This window comes from Chaetodon trifascialis, chromosome 19 (assembly GCF_039877785.1).
Source record: "Chaetodon trifascialis isolate fChaTrf1 chromosome 19, fChaTrf1.hap1, whole genome shotgun sequence".
NCBI lineage: Eukaryota > Metazoa > Chordata > Actinopteri > Chaetodontiformes > Chaetodontidae > Chaetodon > Chaetodon trifascialis.
The window spans coordinates 11,528,223-11,549,004 of record NC_092074.1 but is presented as its reverse complement, the minus strand read 5'-3'; the positions used below and the strand labels follow the sequence as shown (position 1 = coordinate 11,549,004).

The following is a 20,782-nucleotide window of genomic DNA, read 5'->3' as shown; positions in this document are numbered from 1 at the left end:
GCTTATGCAGTTTAGTCTTTCAACTCCAAGTATCTCCAGAATCTTTCAGTGTCACCACCTAGTGTCCCGTTTTGATATTGTTCAATGCTCCATGCGAGATGAAGAGATGATAGATGAGCAGCTAAAGCAGCTCCACATACTGTCAACAGCAATATGAAAATATGTGCCATGGTGGTAATCTGTAGGTTTTCATTACATAATGAAGTGAATAAATACCTGTGTGATTTTACTAATCATCTCCATTTACAGGGTGTTAATTCCTGAACACATAATCAGTGAAAACAGTTTGGACAGTTCTAAATTCTGCCGAGGCATTTAACAATAGTTTTGATGCTCAAAACACTGGAAAGTATAGATTACCATTATCCCCTTTTGTAATGAAGAATTGTGAAATTTGCGATACAAATTGTACGGAACCAAATGTCACAATTCGCTTGTTCCCAGTCGACGTGTTTTTGTGGACGTACCGGTCTCGCCCAACAACAAATTAAACGAAAAGATTACCAGGTATGAAAAATCATCTTAACATCAATGAAAAAATGTAAAGTTTTGTCCGATACATGTATAGCATGTATATTTTTAACATTTTGACTTAAATCTAAAAGTGACAGACAATTTATGCGGTCTGTCACTATTAGCTAGCTAGCTAACGTTAGCCACTTAATTTCCTGATTCAAGCTAACTTAAGCTAGCTGACAGATGGTCGCCGCACTTATTGGTTTAATGTTAACTGACATCGACGTGCACAGTATCGTTCTTGAGAAGCAGAACAGCAGGGTTTGACTTAGTCTGTTTTAGCAGCGCTAACGTTAGCTAACCAGTAGCGTTGTCCGTATGCATTGAAACAGCCCACACCCTCCCTATTTCTCTCCCCTGCATCTGGGCTAACTGCTGTCTTCTCGTCAGGTCAGGTCATGGAGTTTGCAGAGCTGATAAAGACACCCAGAGTGGACGGGGTTGTCCTACATCGGCCTTTCATGCCCACTGTAGAGGGGACCCTGTGTTTGACTGGTCATCACCTGATCCTCTCCTCCAGACAGGACAACACAGAGGAGCTGTGGCTGCTTCACTCTAACATCGACTCCATAGAGAAGAGGTGATGGCCCTCTTATTAGCTGTTGTGGAGATTTTAAATCCTCTTACTTAATCGTTTTTCAGGCAATGTCCCTTTCAGATTGTAGCTTAATTACTTGTACATAAAAAGACAATGATACAGGACATGTATTTGCATCATTTTGAGTAACAGGGAAGGAAATGCAGTCAAAGTAGAGTGTGTTTGACTGTGGCTACACCTTCAGTCCTTGCAGTGCAGTTCTGCGCCAGATCACAGGATTTCACTGCCATTTCTTTTTTCTAAAGTACACTCAAGCTTGACTTTTACAGTGAAGAGAGGATGTGAAAGTGCTGTGGCAGGAAGTTTCAGTCTGACTGTGCAGATACTACAGTGTTTCCTACATGTTGCAGTGTATTTACTGGGGTTCAGCACTGAGGATGAAATGTGGGCTGCAATCATCAGAAGCGAACACACAAATGATTGCACATGAAGACACTATCCTAGCAGACATTAGACACAAGACACAACATTAGTGAGTTTGCTTACAAGCAAGTCCACACTCAGGCTCTGAAGTCTGTGCTTTGGCCAATTTGGACGATTTTAATATCACTTCAACATTTCTTTCAGATTTGTGGGGTCTCTGGGAAGCATCATAGTCAAATGTAAAGACCTGAGAGTGATCCAGCTCGACATCCCTGGCATGGAGGAGTGTCTCAACATCGCCAGCTCTATTGAGGTTTTAAAAACACAGATTACTTTCAACATTTGTTTAACTGCAAAATGTTCACTTTTACTGTCTAATGCGATCAACCAATACATATTCTTCACTCCTGTCTAGGCTCTGTCCACACTTGATTCGGTCTCCCTGATGTACCCTTTCTTCTACCGGCCCATGTTTGAAGTCATAGAAGATGGCTGGAATTCATTTCTTCCAGAGGATGCCTTTAAAGATTTGGAGTCCATGGTATGGGCCCGATTAGTGGCAAAAGCTTTCACACTTAATGTTCCCCTATGCTGAACACCCCTCTTTTAACCTGTCACCATCCCATTTATCAGACAGATGAGTGGAGACTGAGTGTAGTCAACAAGGAATTCAGTGTGTGTCCATCATACCCCCCTTTGGTGGCAGTGCCCAAAGATGTTGATGATGACACACTGAGGAAAGTAGCTACCTTCCGTCACGGTGGCCGTTTCCCAGTGCTTAGCTACTACCACAAGAAGAATGGCATGGTGAGCACCAGGGAAATGGAGTTTAAGCCTAAAATGTGGTTTACATTTATTTTTATGCATCGTTTATTTTAATATCTTCCACTTTCAGGTGATGATGCGAGCGGGGCAGCCTCTGACAGGCACCAACGGGCGACGGTGTAAGGAAGACGAGAAGCTGATCAACGCCACCCTGCGGCCCGGCAAACGCGGCTACATCATTGACACACGCACCATCAGTGTTGCCCAGCAGGCCAAAGCTCGAGGCGGGGGATTTGAGTCTGAGGCGAACTACCCCCAATGGAGGAGGATCCACAAGGCGCTTGAAAGGTGAGGGCTTCAGTAGCTCCAATGGTAAAGGCTAACCTTTGTGTTGAGATCTACAGGGCACTGTGTTTTCTACTTTTGGTTTTTTTTTTTCGTTTTTTAAACTACATATTATTAAGACGCTTTGGATGCGATGCTGATGCTATGTGTCATTTCCAGGTCCAACATCCTGCAGGAGAGCCTGATAAAGCTGGTAGAGGCGTGTAACGACCAGTCGCACAGTATGGACCGCTGGTTAAGCAAGCTCGAGGCTTCCAGCTGGCAGGCTCATGTCAAGGAAATCCTCACCACTGCCTGCCTGGCTGCCCAGTGCATCGACAGGTGAGGGAGCAAAGTCTGCCTGTTATGTTATGTGAACCCTGGACCAGTAAATACTCAGTCAAAATCACAGTATTGGAGCAGACAGTAATGTAGCAGGTGATACTCTGACTATAATCGTGTGTGTGTGTCAGGGAGGGAGCATCAGTGCTCGTTCATGGTACAGAGGGCACAGACTCCACCCTGCAGGTGACCTCTTTGGCTCAGATCATCCTTGATCCGGCCTGCAGGACCATCAGAGGCTTCCAGGGCCTGGTGGAGCGAGAGTGGCTGCAGGTAAGCTCCTCTGACCTTTGAAGCACGGCCCAAATCTTTTGCACCTCTCTGATAAAATCAATTGCTGAGAATTACAAAAAATATTTAAAAGCTTGAAATTTTTGTGAACTTTTTCATTCTGTTATAGTAATCTGGTCCAGTAATCATTTTAATATCATGATGGACGTGTCCTTTGCCTTCCCCCTCATGACCCCTCTCCCCTCTCGCACCATGTGTCCCAGGCGGGTCACCCGTTCCAGCAGCGCTGTGCCCAGTCAGCCTACTCCAACAGCAAGCCTCGCCAAGAGGCTCCTGTCTTCCTGCTCTTCTTGGACTGCGTGTGGCAGATCCTTCGCCAGTTTCCGTGCTCCTTTGAATTCAGCGAGAGCTTCCTGGTGCTGCTCTTCGAACACGCTTACGCTTCTCAGTTCGGTACCTTTTTGGGCAACAGTACAGCTGAGAGGTAAGTCTGTCGAGGTTGGCCAGTACGCTTAGTTTTGTGTTGATAATACACAAAGTCATGTACACCTGCATAATCTAATGTAATATCCACACAATGCAGTGTTTAAAAATCTTAAATAACAGTGTATAGGCCATTAGTGTGGTAATGTCCCATTCATGTAAAGAGTTTATGTTATGCACACAATATTTTAAGGAGCCTGTGATTCACATTCTTGGCCACAGGCCACTAAGCAGCTTTACTAAAGCAGTTGTGGTTTAGGTGACTTTCCCGAAGTCAAGCTTTTATTAAGGGAAAGGAGAACGCTTGTGTGCCATTGAACAGGTTACAAGCCCACTTCAGCAAACTGCAGGCAACCACTGTCCTTACTGATCAGCCCACTCACCCTTTACACAGAGCCAAACTGTCTCTGCCAGAGAAGACTGTGTCCCTTTGGTCATGGGTGAATCGGCCCCAAGAGCTGGAGCGTCTGACCAACCCGCTTTACGAGGCCAACAGCCTCGTCATCTGGCCCTCGGTGGCCCCTCAGAGTCTGCTGCTGTGGGAAGGTAAGAAACAAACACTAAAGACATGCAGTGGCTGAGATTATTAGACCAGCACAGTATAACACTGCATTGAAAAAGATAAGAGATAAGATAAGATAAGACTTTATTGATCTCACACCGGATAAATTCAGTCATTACAGGCAGCAAGTTTTACAAAAAGCAAACGCAGTGGCGTAGAAGGGTCAAGATAAAAAAAGTGGACAGGATACAGAAAAAACAGACTAAATAGAACTCAACTGGTCTTTGGAGTAAAGCTGTTGAATACTGATCACAATTATCCCTGATATATGACCCTCAAAGGTTCAACTCACAGCAGCAAGTACAGTGAAGTTATCGGGGTTAAAAACAGGTCTGAGAGAAACAAAATGTAGCTTTTGTTTGAACAGGTGATCGAAGATGCTCAGAGCCGGTCATCATGAAACTAGTGCTCAGTGTCACGTTTTCCGAGACGTATTGTCTGCGTTTAATTTCCAGGTCACACAGTTTCAGCATTTGTCACGTTTGCATGGAAAATGTTCATCCCGTGTCCAGAGGGCTGTGGAAATCGTTGTGTGCTTTCGACATACTTGTATTTACACAGTACATATTGCATGTTTTGCTGGTTTAAATGAGAAAGTAGGCTGCACCACTGATGACAGTCCTGACACAAACAACCTGCCTCTGTGTGCATCAGCCACCAACACTACCTGCTGTGTACTTGCAGCTTGACACATATTTCAGGACATTGTGGGCTTTGACTTGTGGTTTTGCTTCATGCTTTGAATGAAGACAGGCCTGAATCCGAGTCTGAGTCAGTTAATTACTAAGATGATCACTAATGCTTGAAGCAGCTGCGAACAGTGGGAAGGAAAGCTGCTGTGACAGCCGCAGTCGTGCTGTCATAAACTGATCATTGTCACACCTGTGATTACATTTTGTCTCAGACAAACGCTCTGAAATGACACCACAAGGGGGCGCCGTTGATTTCACAATTTGCATTAGTGATAAACTGAGTGACCCGGTGAGCTTCCAGTCCATTCTGTCACCTTCATATTTGGTCCCAATTTACTTTCACATCCATAAGGATATGACATTGTAACGTATACATTCACTGAGCAATAGAAATACTCTGTTTACACTGTGGTAATGTTATTATTAACAGTACATATAACTGAAAAGATCAATATTTTGTCTGACAAACAGTGTAAACAGACCTTCTAGCATTTTCTAACCTCTTTCATTCGTGAACGTCTGCCTCTGATAAGCCGCCTTATGAGCCCTGTCACATGAGGAGTTCAAACTTGTGCCCCTTTAGCTCTTACGACTGTTTTCCCTCTCGTTTGGCACCTCTATATTTTCAGCATTGCTCGCATTGCTTCTCAGGCATCTCGGTGATGTTTCTGGCTTATGTGTTTGTCTAATTATAGGTTGCACAGACAGGATCGTCACCGACCCCTAAGCTAGTGCAGTCATGTGCACGCAAACCGGAGTCCTGTGGTGCTCTTTTACTCTCTGTCTCATATAGTTGGATTTAAGGCTTAGATTGACTGGTGTCAAAACGATGCAGGTACCTGAATAAAACTCCAGGATCGCACAATTCATCCACCTTGATGCTTTGAAGGTTTCAGAGCAGTAACTGCTGGTAAACAACAGGAGCAGGGACACAGCGATGGTGCCATCATGATTAAGAAATTGTGTGTGGGTGACGTGAATGCATACAGCTCTGCTATCTCCCAGCAGCCTCTCTCAGTTTCAGGCAGCAGAGCTTCTCTCTGCAGTTTGCTGTGGGAAATGACGTCGTTACATGCAGAAGAACTATCATTAACTAAAATAATTACAAGGCCAAATGAGTTGCTTTCTGAACGACCTTATTTTAAGGAGCTAGGTTTGGCATGTGGCAGGGTTTTCCTAGCACGAACTTTAATGATGGAGATAAAAATGTTTTGCTCTTTTTGGGAAATTGTTTAAGAAGAATGGATTTAATTTCTGTAATTATGGGTTGTGACCCAAAAAAAAAAAGTTCCAGGAATCGACGCTTGAATTTGCTGGATGTCACATCAGCTCAAAGCGCACGTGTTTGATAAAGAAAAGGAGGGGGAGCAGGGGGTCTAGACAGATGAGAGGTCATCAGGTTCAGGCGATCCTGTGTGAGGGGCCCCCTTTCCTGCCTAAAGCCTCCGAGCCACACCCTCACTCTATATGAACAGGAATGTATGTGAACTACTGAAGCACATGAAATGCAACAGACATCCTGCTTACACAACTCTTTCATAGAGAATGATGCATACTCCAACTTAAAAGACCCCATGCGAGTCTGTATCTGTCCGTGTGTGAGGGCGCCCTCGCTGCGTTCCTCAGGTCTCTTCAGAGGGAATATAGAAGATAAATAGGACTGCGAGAGTTGGAGTGAAGTTTGAGGAGTTTTCATGTTTGTTTTGAAAATGTTAAAAGGGCTCCGTGCTCTGGTCATGGGAATCTTAAGCTGCAGTTTTCTATTGCCAGGTATTGACCGTGTAATCCAGAGACAAAGCTTAATTCCTGTCAGTAATGCGCAATAGAGGGACACGCTCACACATCGTCCCCTGCCCTCATTTTCTAATATGTGTGCCATCCAGGCTTTTGTTTTACTCCTGCTAACCTGGATTAAAAAAAAAATTCAGAACCACTCTTTTCAGTCATTTCTAATTAATCAATTCAGAAGTTAATGTGAAGACGCTTTCCTGTTAATTCAGAGAGCTCTCAATCATGAGAGAGGTGTGACGCTGTCGCCCTATCGGTGCGCAGTAAATCCCTCTTGTGCGACATTTACTCTGCTTGTGACAGACAAGTCACCTCGTTATTGTGCGGTACATTCCAGTCATACAGCACATCTCTGTGGTCACACTTGTGTTTCTGGAATATCAGTCCCACATGTTTCTCTGCCAAAGTCCCACACCAAGTGTCAAGGTTGTTATCCACACAGTGCTCTGCACAAACATGTTGATGTCTACTCACTACTGACGTTTACTCTCAAGAGTCTTTATACGGCTTTATTACTCTGTAATAAAAAATAATAACTCTCTGCTGTTATGTGTGATACAAAAGCTCCATTTTTTTAACTTTGGTTTAAGACATTCCCGTCAGCCTCAGCTGTACTTTGTATTTAGTGCTACTTAGCGATTGTTAGCATGCCCACATGCTACCTGCCAAACATTAGCATGTTTGTATTGTGCCTGTCAACATTTTAGCTTACCAACATTAGCATTTAGCTCCAGGCACTGCTTTGTCTAAGCCTCACAGAGCCGCTGGCAGGGCTTTAGACGCTTAGTCTAAATAGAGCATAAGCAGAATAAGAGAAAACACTTCTGTGTAACAGGTTTTGTTCTTCATGGATTATTTACATTGCCCTCTTCCCTTTCCTGTTACAGGAGTGTTTCTCCGATGGAACCGCTCCTCCAAGTGTTTGGACGAGGCTTACGAGGAAATGGTACATATAATTGAATATAACAAGGAGCTTCAGAAGAAAGTAAACAGCCTGCGCAGACAGCTGGCCCAGCTGGAAACTGAAGATCCTCTGCTGCAGACGCCATAGAGAGAGAGAGAGAGAGGGGGAGAGAGAGAGAGAGAGAGAGAGAGAGCTGCGAAAGGAAGCAAGATGGAAGACAGAGGTAGAAAATATGAAAACAATATAATACAAACAGATCAATGTCAGCCCGGTTTCATGCTTGAATTAGGTTTAAATTCTTCTCACATGTTTGAGAATATATAATCCAAACAGAATTTGGGATTTTCCTCACGCTGATTGCTGTCACATTTGGGTTTAGATGAAAAATGACACGGAATGACCCTAAATCCAGATTAACGTCACAGTCCACCTCCATCGATTGTGAATTCACAGGCTGAAAGAGCGCCCAGACAGAAAAGAAGATTTTTAGCTAATTTTATCACGTGTCACTGAAACTAAGCAGGACTGAGAGGAAAAGATCCAGAAACGACTAGTTGGAAAAAAAAAAAATTCTATTCAACTATTTCATAATTTAATCATTTCAGTCTTTTTTTTTTTTGGTTTGTTTTTTTGAGGCAAACATGCCAAACATTCTTTGCCGGTTGCAGCAGGTTGTGAGACAGCTGCCTTTCTTTGTCATAAATCTTTGTAAATTTAATATCTTTGAGTTCTCGAACTGTCAGACGAAAACGTTTGAGAGGGCCACCTCGGGGAATTTGACTGGGCTATTTTTGACATTTCTTAAACTGAACCGACTGAATTGATTAAATGGAAAATAAGTGTCAGATGAAATGTTACTTGCAGTCCTGCTCTAATAGCGTGCACGCAGACATGTGTGTGTGTGTATGTAGACAAAGCTGTTCTTTAAATGATGCTTTGGCAGCTTGATTTTGCAGTTGCTAAGCCTCATCAAACCCCCACGTCTCACACTCGCTGACCCTCATTTACATACCAGATACCTAAAAATCCGGTGAGTGAGTGCGTTTCCTCCCAGCCTGGGAGAATTTTTGAGCATTGATCCTGTTCAGGGGGGAGGACTGGTCCTTGGGATGTCCATTCACTACAGGGTACACATTTGCACCAAACGTCCTGCTGATTGTATATGCCACGGAAGCACTGCAGAGTAACTATGGCAACATATAGGGTGCTATAAGGCAGCGTGTGACTTTGCTGCACGTTGAGATGATACAATAAGCGTAGGCAGGGTCAGTGCCTACTGTACTGTACAATGAGACGGGAGGTTTGTCTTAATAGACCAAAATATCCTGATGCTTGCATGTTTATGAGATCGTTACTTGACCCTCCAGCAAGAAGCATTGCAGGACGTATTGATCCTTATTTAACACAACCCTATGAAATGTCAGCTTGCCTCGTTATGTTAGTCCGTATTTATTCCAGTTTCATAATCGTAAAGTCGTCGAATATGTTCAAGCATATGTTGCAGAAGAGAAGAGCTATGATGGTACTGCAGGTTTTGTTGCCACAGAAATGGTCTGTCAGCTTAAAAGGTGAAAATGCTATATTCATGTGAGATTACTGCTTTAAAGACCAAATTATATTTTGGTTATCAAAGTTATATAAGAACTGTTCAAAATGCACATCTGCTGTTGTGTAGTTTAAGATCCAGAACTGATGCACTTTGTGTGAAATAGCAACATATTCCTGTGACTCTTGTAATCAGTCTCATTTTAGTTGTTAGTGCTCACCAGCTGTTGCCATATTAAACAATAAATGTCTTAATATTAAATGTGAAAACATGCCAACATATCCGACTAACATCAAATCAAACTGTTAGACTTCCTGCCGATGACAAAGACAGTGTGTCATAAACCTGGGACTCATCACAGCACATCAAACATACAAATACTGCTGGTGTTCTGTCTAAATCTTTGATTGTCATGAAAGATGCAACAACTTCAGCTAAATTATCTGCTCATAGTGACATTAAAGCTCATCTTTCACTGCTGCCCACAGGTGGACGCAGCTCCCATTAGCATTATACCGTTAAGAAAGCTTTAAGCTGCACTTTAAAAACATGGACAGGTTGAAAAATGTTCTGCCAGTAAGAAAATGCATTTCTCTGCTTCTTTCCATGGCATGTTCATATATTTAATCCATTTTGCTTCAAGAATGATGTAATAATCACACTAATCAGAGCTGATTCCAGCCACTACGTCAGACTGCTTTATAAAGGGAACGTTGCTTATAGAAGCACAGCATACATTTTTTGCAGTTGCCAAAAACGACACCTTACCTACCGTCGCTTTGCGTGTGCATGAAAGGAACGCTGAGTTCGGTCAAGGTAAACGTGTGATGTTCCTATGTTTGCATTGTCCATGGTATTATCTTTAAATGGTCGCTGCTTTCTCAAAGTCGGCAAAACTCTAAAAGATGATCAGCACTGTGGACAAATAATGCTTTTGTCTGTTGTTGTTGTACATACCAGTTTTGTGCAATGCCTTACTGCAAGATCAGAATGAGAAATAAACATTTCAGTTCTTTTATCACTGCTGATCACGTGTCTGTAAAATTCTATGATTGCTCAAGAGATGAAATGTTTTTTTTGTTTCTGTTTTTTTCAAGCCATTAAAAATTCTAGCACAAAAGATGTTTGATTTAGTCATTTTTCAAATGAGGTTTTGTTCTCACAACAAGATTTGTGTAATTATCAGTTTGATTTTGAACATTTCATCCACTAAAATACATCATTAGATTCACTTTTCTTCTGTATTAATGTAATAGTACTGAACTTTAAAGCTGCGCTGATATTTTTAGATATAAAATGGATCAAATGACTGCCATGTGAGAGGTGTCACTCAGAGTGATGAAACCACGGAGAATCATCACCTTTCCCTCAGCTTTACAGAGCAAGCATCTTTCAGCTCATCGGTTTGGTTTGCAGCCCACGATTTTACTGTTTCGATTCAGTCCCATGGCTCTCATCAACCCATTGAGAAGTCCTAGCATACAGATATCGTTAGCCATGAGCTGGTGAACAGAATGGAGCATTTAGCAGCTAATGAGCCTGATATGCTAAAAAGTTCACTATTAACCATAACTTTATATGGTGGTGTTGTGTTAATGTTGCTCGGCAGCCCAGGGGCCCTGGTCATGTCTCCAGTGACGAAGGAGCATGATTACACTATAATGGCAAGTGACAGCAAATTCAGTTTTCTCATACTCTGTCCCCACATGGCTTTTCCAAGGACTAGTTAACAGTAAGCACACTATGTTGCCATCCCAGTGATGAAAGGATCATCTGATGTGGGGAATAAATAGCCGGGACTCAGCTGCTCCAGGAAGCCATGTGAGGGCAGCCAGTGTTTACAGTGCGAGAGCGCAGTCATCACTCTTCTCTCCATATTAATGTGCCCTCGCATCTGTCACTACTCTGATTTCATGGCTGAACGACTTGCTTTGCTTAACACACAGTCTAGGAGGAGACGATGCACTGTTGAAGGTATTGGTGCAGCCCATTGAAAAGTTGGAGAGACTGATGAATCGTGTGTTTTTTGTCTTTGCTGCACAGATGGTCCCAGCTGGGGGTTGCACCGTTACACAAGCACTAAAAGAAAAACTAAACCCAAACTGTGTCATGACAAAGCTATCAGGTGCCGGTGTTGTGTGTGGAGTTCATCCATGACGCAAAATATGTCTGTGATGCTTGTAACTGGATGCGATGTAAGTGTGCCAGTTTACAGATTAACTTGTTTTCGAGCAAGTCATTTCCTTCCCAGTGATGACAGACGTGGGGGTGTGCGCCCGTCCACCACTCACGTTTCAGCACAGATCTTAAGCCCACCCTTTGCTGGCTCCACTCTGAGACATCGTCACCCTCTTTGGTCCTCCCCTGTGTACTGCAAACAAACCTCAAAGTCAAACAGAGGGTGCATACATACTCCCATCATCCCTTTCCCTTGGTAAACATGAATGGATTCTGGTACGTTCAAATCACAGAGCCTGCATGGTTTGACCGCTGCCTTTCACTGCAATGAGTTTGTGTGAAGTGCCTTTTCAAACAGTATCATTGGCTTATCGTTAGAAGTGTTTGATTACAAGGTTGGCCTTTGTTGTGCTTCACGTGTCGTCCAGCTATGTTTAACTTCCTCATTGCTTAGTCTCAGTGTTTTTATGAGGACGTGACTTCATTTGGTCCAGAAATCTCCAAAGGTGGAAAGTACATCCAGCTTTTGTGGTGGCATGTAAATGATGCTTAAGACATCTAGAGTATTTCCGTTTGATACAAAGGAGCAGTCAGAAAAGCAGAGTCACAGAGCTAAACGTTTCATTCAGTCTAAATGTCATACAGCTTCAATCTTCACAGCTGGAAAAAGGCGACACTGGATATACAGTAAGCTGTCAAACAGTGAGGCACAAGATGATTTTTCCAATCTTAAAGCTATTTAAGAAATGTGAAAACATGTACCCTCTTTAGGAACTGAGGTCTTGTAGCACCTCATATTACCCTGCAAGTTGTAAACCATCTCGAGGTGCTTGGAGAAATTTAAACTGAAAAATTAAGAAATAAATATTCATATGTACTCGTGGCTTCATTCAAATAAAGCTAAACATAGTTTTACTCACATTTTAAACGTGTTGTGAAATAAATACTGATGTTAAAACATATTCTACTTAAATATAGGCATAGTATAAAGTAGAATTTATTAGAGCTGAAATTATTAGCCAATTAATTGATTGGCCAATCGACAGAAAATAGGCAGTTTTTTAGAAATTGTAGTAACTTCTTAGGCAAAATAAGGGAAGTTTTTCTTCTTCCGGCTTGTCAAATGTGAATATTTGCTGGCTTCCTTTGTTTTTTATGATAGTGAACTGATTCTCTTTTGTTTTTAGATGGTTGCAAACTTGTGGTGACATTTTATATACCGAATGATGATAATCAAAAATGTAATAGCCACGTTAATCGTGAATATAATCAGGCATATATACTATCTTGTTTAATATGATTGGAGTTTGTTTGCGTTATGATCACCTTGATCTCAACTATGTTTGCATTCATTCCACCATCAGGCTCCATCGCTCGAATGAAATGAAACGGAATCAGTCACCACACGCAGGCTTTGGCGTCAAATCAGTTTGTCTGCTTGTTTTTTTCTGGAGACAATGTGTAGAACTCACTCGTGGCCTACTGACAGCCAGCCACAGGACGCACGAACGACACCTGCAGCCACGCTGCTCATCGGGGCGCGGGGTCGGTCTGTGACGCGCTATGGGAGGGGTCTGCAAGGGACGACCGCACCTCCGAGGCTCCACCAATCGAGAGAAAGCCGGCTTCCCCTGGAGCCAGATGGCCGCTGATATATAGCTTGAAGAGGCAGCTGATGCAACACTGGACAGAGATAACACGGGCGGCACGTCAGAGCGCACCAGACGAGTGGATCAGCTAAAAGGAGGAGGCAGCATCTGACTCTCATAAAGTCCAGCAGGAGTTGAATAGTCCTGTAGATCAACCGGTGAGTGAAGTCCTTCCGTTGTATTTCCTGGAATCATCCGCTCACGTGTTGAGACGTAACATGAGTTTCAATTAAATTAATTTATCAGAACACACTATTCAGTATTTAATTTGTCTTTAATTATAATTAGCCTTTTGTAATATGCTTAACTGGTATTTCACAATTCATGCGCTCATGTGATGCTGTTCTGCAACCTGTTGCGCAACCTCACTCCGTCCTCATCTGAAGCCAAAGCAAACCAAAGACCCATCTTAATTCTATTAGATATCAGGCTGCCAGCGTAACGGTGACGCGCTGAGCTCTGGTAGTGCGCCAGGACAGCTTTACCCGGGCGCACTGGCCTGGTTTCATTTGTCTGGGTGGCCGACTGCGTCTTCACAGACCCCGATTTTTCAAAGTGTGTTATGGCCGATATAATACGCTGGTGTTCTCACTCATTCAAAAAAGCATGGCGAGCTATTTAGACTGCTCACAACCCACTTAGTCCATGCGGAAAAGCAGCTGCACTAAATACAGCTCAGCAACCCTGCCATTAACGCGCTGAATTATAGACGATCCTCCGCGACGCGCCGCATGAGGTCCGGGGGGGGGGGGGGGGGGGGGGGTCATCTCTGGGCGGCCAGCCTATTACACAACTGACTTGATGCACGTTGAAACCATGTTGGCACAACAGCCAACAGCACATGTGGTGAGGAGGGCGAGATGGAACAGGGGCGCACAGATTTATCGCGCAAAATAGTCGCACGAGTTTCACCGCTGACGCTCAATTTATGATCTCCCTCATACAAAGGTGTATTACACCATATGTTTCGTACTCCCAATGAGAATTCCTCTGTAAGATGTCCAAGACAAAAGACCATTGATCGCCAAAACGTTCCAGAAATATTTCCAAATCCTGGCACAGTAATTGTCAGCCTGATCTTGGCACTGTTTTCGTCTGCTACTGTACGCCCTCTCTCCCTGATTGGCTCTCGGTGAAGGCAGGGCAGTATAAATACTCTCAAGTTAACGCTGTTCCCCCCTTTTTTTGGAGAGACGCAGCACTCACGGTAAGCTCACTTCTGAGACTGATGCGTTGCGCTAATGTCGAGGCAGCTCAGGGATGAACGAATGATGAAACGGCAGCTTTTCATCACTTTAAACCCACTGAACATCTTTTAATTGATAGGAGACTCTGAAGGGCAGCTTCCAAAGTCCTGACTGGATGTTCCGTCTGCTCTGTAGCCGTGCGCCTTTTTGAGAATGAAACGCATGTTGAAGCGTTTATCTGCGGTAAAGTCCATTGAAGCTTAGTCGAAGTTATAAGACTGAGTGAAAGACAGTGGAGGAAGTGTTTGTGTGTTGCTGGTGGCTGTGCGCTTGAGTGCTGCGTTGCGCTTCTTTGGACACAATAGCATTTGCATTTGAGTGTATACGTGTCCTCCCCGTTGACGCGTTTGCTCGCATCTCAGACCGCTTTCATTGTATTGCAGATTTGTCCCCGCTGTGAGTTTCACTGTTTCAATGCACATGAGTTGTAAATTAGATCGTTTGCCACAGTTCAAGGTCTGTCGACTAGTTGTCTGTCTCTTGGCGCCTGAGGTCTGGAGACGAGCCCGAATCTCTTGACACAGCGCGTCATGCCTCGGCCAAAAATGTAGCTGAATGAGGCGATCAGACGATGGCAGTCACATATTCAGATGTCTTCAATTAAATGTCCAGATCTAAAATGAATGAACAGAGGTTTTTTTTTTTTTTTGGCTCTCTAGCCAAAAAAAGGCCCTTGACAGGCTGGATTGTGCTGATGCCTGTGGAATTTGTCATCCAAATTGTCACCTGAAACACTGAACGCTTCCTTTCTCTCCACAGGTACCAGTATGCCCGTCATCAGAACCCTCAGCAAGGTGGCCAAGCAGGCTCTGCTCAGCACCCCTGGGTGCGGTTGCCAGCCCCTGACGGTGGCTGTCCGCAACATCAGCTTCTCCCCTCGGCAGGTGACATCTGACGCCAGCTTCCACTCTGTGTCCTTCTCTGAAACAGACCACCCCAAGGTGCTCATTACAGGTACGCAGCATCAGCGAGGCGGTGCAACCTTTTTTTTTTTTTTTTTTTTTTAAAAAGAAGAGGTCCCGCAGCATTGTTATGGTGCATGGTAATCAAGATGAGGATTATGACGATAGGGAGTGAGCTGCTACAAAATGTGCTCTGCGGGGATTCAAGATCAGCAGGTTTTCTAACAAGTTCTGCAATGATAGCAGAAAGCGATGACAGTGAAAAACAAAGTGTAGGCGGCAAACGCTGACCTTTTTCTTATGGCCCTTCTTAGTTACATCAGTCTCCATGGAAACCAGATGATCATTAGCTGCTGCTGATTTAATGTGTGTGGCTGTCTGACACCCAGTGTTTCTGTCTCTCCCTGTGTTTACGCAGGTGGCCTGGGTCAGCTCGGGGTGGGGCTCGCCAAACTCTTGAGGTAAGATTTCCGACTCGTCTGTATGCAAACGACACATCCTGTGGCCTGGAGCTGGCAAACAGCCAGTTGTCAAATACGCTGCATCAAGGTGAGGACACTGCCTGGTGTGTTTTCATGTTGTGTAACATTTTGCTTCCTGCTTTACAGGAAGAGGTTCGGCAAAAACAACGTCATTCTGTCTGACATCAGGAAACCTCCAAGCAACGTTTTCCACAGTGGTGAGTCAACTCGTGTGTTAGACTTGAGTTCTGCTGTGTGAAATTCAGCAGATTCAGACACACACAAGGCGTCTTTTACAGTGTTTGAGTGCCTGGTTATATTACATTCATCCAGATGACTTACAATCAGTGTATTCAGCCTCAGCCCCAGGAACAAAAGCTAGATGTCATCAAAATGTGAAAACTCTGTAGTGTCTTCATTTCATCACATCAAAAAGCACAAAGTTGAGTTCCTCTTGACGGGTCTAGCTATGAATAATACTCTGAAAATTCAGGCATTTGGCAATCAAGGTTGTCAATCTGTTACAAATGTGCCCGACCTTCACTGCCAAACCCCAGAAGGACAGCGTTGGCAAATAAATCATATTGACTTTTATTCATTTCCACAGAAGAGGAAATGACATTTTCCTGAAAAATGTTGTGGATGTACGACCTCAGATCAATGCGACACATGGGGACTGTTTTGTTCTGCTGATGTACACTGATGAGCTGTCCAAAAGACAAAACCAAACTGATGTATGCGGATTGAGAACTGCTTCCAAGGAACTGTGCTACAAGCTAACGCTGAAACAAGCACAGTCACTGCAGGCAATTAACGAATGTATATTTCCTGCTTCTGCTTATTAATCATGCAGTAAACTCTGAATAAGTGCTTTGTAGAAAATGAGTTGAACAGTTGTTTTGTAAAACCTTCAATCACCTGTCACCTCTCTGCAGGCCCCTTCATCTACTCAGACATCCTGGACTACAAGAACCTGCGGGAAATTGTGGTGAACAACCGTATCACTTGGCTGGTGCACTACAGCGCCCTCCTCAGTGCTGTTGGGGAGGCTAACGTGGCTCTGGCGCGCTCTGTTAACATCACCGGTAAGCAAATTAGTGACATGCTCGCTTTGTCTGACTGGATCGAGTCGAGCAATAATGTTCCTATAAATGTGAAGGTGTTGTGTCCTCATGGGTCTTTCGTCTGTTTCTTAGGGCTTCACAACATTTTGGACATCGCAGCGGAGCACGGCTTGCGTCTCTTTGTCCCCAGCACCATCGGCGCCTTCGGTCCCACTTCTCCCCGCAACCCTACGCCAGATCTCTGTGTGCAGAGACCTCGCACCATCTATGGTGTTTCCAAAGTCCACGCTGAGCTGATGGGAGAGGTAAGAGCTCAGATTTCTTTCCTTCTTTTGTCACAAAACACGACCCTCCGACAACTGGTCTCTCTTCCCACGGTGAAACTATTTAACTATAATCTGTTACTGTCTGTTCTTCAACAGTACTACCACCACCGTTACGGCCTGGACTTCCGCTGTCTCCGCTACCCAGGAATCATCTCTGCGGACTCCATGCCTGGAGGAGGCACGACAGGTGAGAGGGATGAGGTTCAGACCACATACAGGGTTTCTGTTTTAATGGGCGTCTATTCCTGTAGCACTCCCGCCATGTCACACGTTTGTTATGTAACTGACTTATCTCGGAGAGTTGTCTTGACTTGTATTTTTAGGCTAGCGGATGACACGACGCACCGTCATCATATTTTTACTTGTCTGAACAGCTACGACACACTGCAATTCTGTTGTTGTTATCGGTTTGGTTTTTCATATCTGTGGTGTTGTTAAACGTTCTTTAGTTCAGATACTACTAATACGACTTCCTTTTACCACAATGTTCATTTGTCTCTGAACAGACTACGCCGTCCAGATTTTCCATGATGCGATCAAAACCGGCAAGTTTGAGTGCAACTTGAGACCCGACACGCGGCTGCCCATGATGTACATTGACGACTGCCTTCGCGCCACGCTGGAGGTGATGGAGGCCCCAACTGACACACTGAGCATGAGGACCTACAACATCAACGCCATGAGCTTTACCCCCGAGGAGCTGGCCCAGGAGCTCCAGAAGCAGATGCCCGAGCTGGAGGTCACGTATGACGTTGACCACGTACGACAGGCCATTGGTAAATCGCCCTTTGATTTGACCTGATCATCAGTTCTTGAGATTCTCTCACGTCAGCCACTTTAAAAGACATCATTATTTGTTGTCTTTGACATGTTGAAATGTAGTTTGACAGGAGCACTTGTACAGACACGTCGCAAATTCAACAAAGTGGAGTCAGTCACGCAGCAATATTTAAAATTAGTCGGCATAAGCTACTGATCAGACCAGATCAAGCAAGGCCGTAGCAGCAAAAGCCTTGAGTGGATTTAAGTGAGCAAGCGTGTGTTTTATTTCCCTAAATTATTCTTATTTGCAAGAGGAAGACTCTTGCAATCTTACAATTTGCCTTAAGGTAAACAGGAGGTTGGCAAACTCAGATCCAATTTAGTTAAGGCAGGAAACTCTAATCAGATAATCTAATGCAGGCCGTACTGAAGCCTTTCTTTTAATTATTAAATTTTATGTTGCTTGTTTCTTTGCAGCCGACAGTTGGCCAATGAACTTTGACGACTCCAACGCGCGGAAGGACTGGGGCTGGAAGCACGATTACGACCTCCCAGAGCTTGTCCAGACGATGCTTAACTTCTTTGGCGCAGACACGCGCATGGCTCGCGCTAACTGAGGGCGTGCGACGTCGCTCCCAGCGTTCTTTGTACATAATGTAAAGACTGACCAAAGAGAATAGAGAAACATGGCCTGTACATAGTCGTTCTCTCACTTCTCTGTGCAAAACCAGAAGGGCTCTGCTTGTCTGGCACAAGGTTATCGTGTCTTCAGAATGTAATGCGGGCCAGACAATCCTTCCTGCTCCTGTCTGTCCACCCCTGCTTTGCTCTCTTCACCCCCTTTTTCTCCCTGGAGACTTTTGCCGAGGAGCAGTCTGTCAGTGGAAGGTTGTCAGCGGTATTGGTGATCACAACTTGCTCGGATGAAAAAGAAGACGACTTGCATGTTGATGAGTTGTGCAACCTTTTGCTTTTCTTGGCAAAAAAATCAGTTTCACAAGCTGAGGGTGGTGCATCGTGTATTTGTACGCGTCTCCACCTGTTTTTCAGTTATCAGTTAACTTTCAAAGGATTGTTAAAATTCAGGTATTCAGGGCCTAAAGCGTCTTAGGCTAAAATCAAGTATGTGTATAAATACACAAGTTGTGTCCTCTGATGCACTTTAGGCAGACTTGTGTCTTAAAATTACTGAGAAGTAAATGAGGCTAATCACCTGCGGGGGCAATTTCTGATCTGTATTTCAAGCAGCGCAGAGCGGTAATTCTCACGAATTGTTCTTCTGTTTATTCCACGTAACATTATTTATTCTGTTTGAAGGCATTTCTTAACACTCTTGTTTCCAAGTGTTCCTGTCCACTTTTATTGTTTTTTTTTTTGTTTTTTTTTCATCAACTCTGGGGGAATATTTTGACACAAAAGGGAAATGTGACACTGTATGCCACATTTGCGTTTGGCCACATTTGGTGGTTTCTGTATTTCGACATTTTGTAAACGAAATGCTGGAAATGGTTTCTGTGTGAAAGTCTTAGCAGGTTCTGTCTGTTCACAACAAGCTTTGACAATAAAACCTTTTTCCACCTTTTTTGTCGTGTTCACATCTTCACAACGTGAAGAGAATTTAACCTCTTAACAAGTTCATCCCAACTCTCTTGTATAAACAAGCTGCAGGCGATGTTCCCTTAACTCTTAACCTCAGGGTGGCGGAGAGCGTGCCATGTCAAACATTTGAGTACAAAATGTTCTCAGTTTGGCCGTGATTGCTCCTGAGAACAGGGACCTGCCTGTCTTTACTGAAAGAGATTTCGATTTGGTTAAAGAGGTCTGAAGAAGCTGTGGAGCATTACATAGATCTCACAGCTTTACTGGCTGTGTGTAACTTCAAGCAGGCAGGATGCGTCAGTGCATGCGTTTAGTCATGCTGACAGGCATTCTTTAGGGTAAAGCTTTAATTGCAATGACATGAATCACTCTAATCAGGCGAGTTTCAGGCTCACCTCAGATTGACCTTTATTGATGAGAAATCATCCCCATAAAAAAAAAAAAAAGTCAGACTGCATTTCCAGTATTTCTGAGCAGGTTGAAACCAGTGTTGTCTGACTGCAGAAATGAATATGAGGCGTGCTGTGCCAGCGCATCGTGTGACGGTTTGAGTTTGTGCTGTTGGCAGCTACGGCCTGTAATATAACCCATGGATAACTTGAAAAGTGACACAAACCATCATGCGACTTGAAGACAAATCCAAGAGTTAGGCTGTGAATATTATGTGGAAACTTGAGAAAGCACATCCAGATGTCAGGATACCTTTTTACACAGTGCAAGCATGAACCTGCTTTACTCGCCTCTCTCTGCAGCTGCACAGCTGTGAACGTACCTTCCTGCAATTCAAGGTTAAAGCTTTGAAATTGAAATCATTGTGCGCGTGTAGCCTTAATTGGCTCTGCTGATTAAATTACATTGCAGATTTAAATGTGGACTGACCATGACAGATCACACAGTCTGTTATTTTGCTGTTTTTCTGTTTCAGCATGCAGTGTAAAAACACAAGTTAATGACACTGGATGTGGATGATCAGTGAGTGTGATTGACAAAATTTACATGGTACTTTTTGGACATATCTTACCCTACACTGCCTTCATATGTCATATTTATTGTGTGTGTTAGACAAGTGCAATATGATTCAGTAGAGAGCAGCAGGGTTAAGAGTGAAAGCAATCATTATATATTGATGAGAATATATAAACCCCAGTTGAGTAAGGATTCGCAAGAAACTACCCTCAGCACGTCAATAAATGTGCCAAACCGAAGCTGCTGTATTTTCTTCCCCAAATAGGATCATAAACTGTAACCCTGAGGACAGCGATGTCCTCCACTGCGCGCTCGATAGCCTTTCTTCAATTTCTCTGTGTCAGTAATTGCAGCTGTTCTGGATGACCTTGTTTGGTTTTGTTTTGCAGTCGTGCCGCAGAGAGAGAAGAGCACAGAGTGGAGACAGACTACCTGAGCGCACAGTGAGATTCACTTTAGTCGGCCAAATTCAGTATTAAGTAAGGTGAGGTGCGTTTTCCATTTGGTCTCAATC

The 20,782-nt window shown here is 43.8% G+C and overlaps 2 protein-coding genes across 4 annotated transcripts; both read left to right on the top strand.

Annotated features, from left to right (window-relative positions):
• The first annotated feature begins 442 nt into the window (after positions 1–442).
• mtmr9 (myotubularin related protein 9) lies at positions 443–9,664 on the top strand. Of its 2 annotated transcripts, none has more exons than XM_070987539.1 (11): positions 443–507; positions 907–1,096; positions 1,682–1,790; positions 1,893–2,018; positions 2,111–2,284; positions 2,373–2,590; positions 2,747–2,908; positions 3,040–3,181; positions 3,403–3,623; positions 4,017–4,168; positions 7,552–9,664. In XM_070987539.1, the coding sequence occupies exons 2-11, from the start codon at positions 915–917 to the stop codon at positions 7,713–7,715; spliced, it is 1,650 nt and encodes a 549-aa protein (XP_070843640.1). In that variant the 5' UTR covers positions 443–507; positions 907–914; the 3' UTR covers positions 7,716–9,664. The 2 variants fall into 2 exon arrangements, with proteins under 2 accessions (XP_070843640.1, XP_070843641.1); XM_070987540.1 differs by having other exon boundaries at positions 462–507; positions 912–1,096.
• Positions 9,665–12,971: 3,307 nt separating this feature from the next.
• Positions 12,972–19,285, top strand: tdh (L-threonine dehydrogenase). 2 transcript variants are annotated; one of them, XM_070986782.1, is made up of 9 exons: positions 12,972–13,099; positions 14,948–15,142; positions 15,509–15,551; positions 15,699–15,769; positions 16,487–16,636; positions 16,748–16,920; positions 17,038–17,128; positions 17,448–17,717; positions 18,181–19,285. In XM_070986782.1, exons 2-9 carry the CDS (start codon positions 14,956–14,958, stop codon positions 18,318–18,320), a joined length of 1,125 nt encoding a protein of 374 aa, XP_070842883.1. In that variant the 5' UTR covers positions 12,972–13,099; positions 14,948–14,955; the 3' UTR covers positions 18,321–19,285. The 2 variants fall into 2 exon arrangements, with proteins under 2 accessions (XP_070842883.1, XP_070842882.1); XM_070986781.1 differs by lacking the exon at positions 12,972–13,099 and adding an exon at positions 14,125–14,148.
• Positions 19,286–20,782: the final 1,497 nt, after the last annotated feature.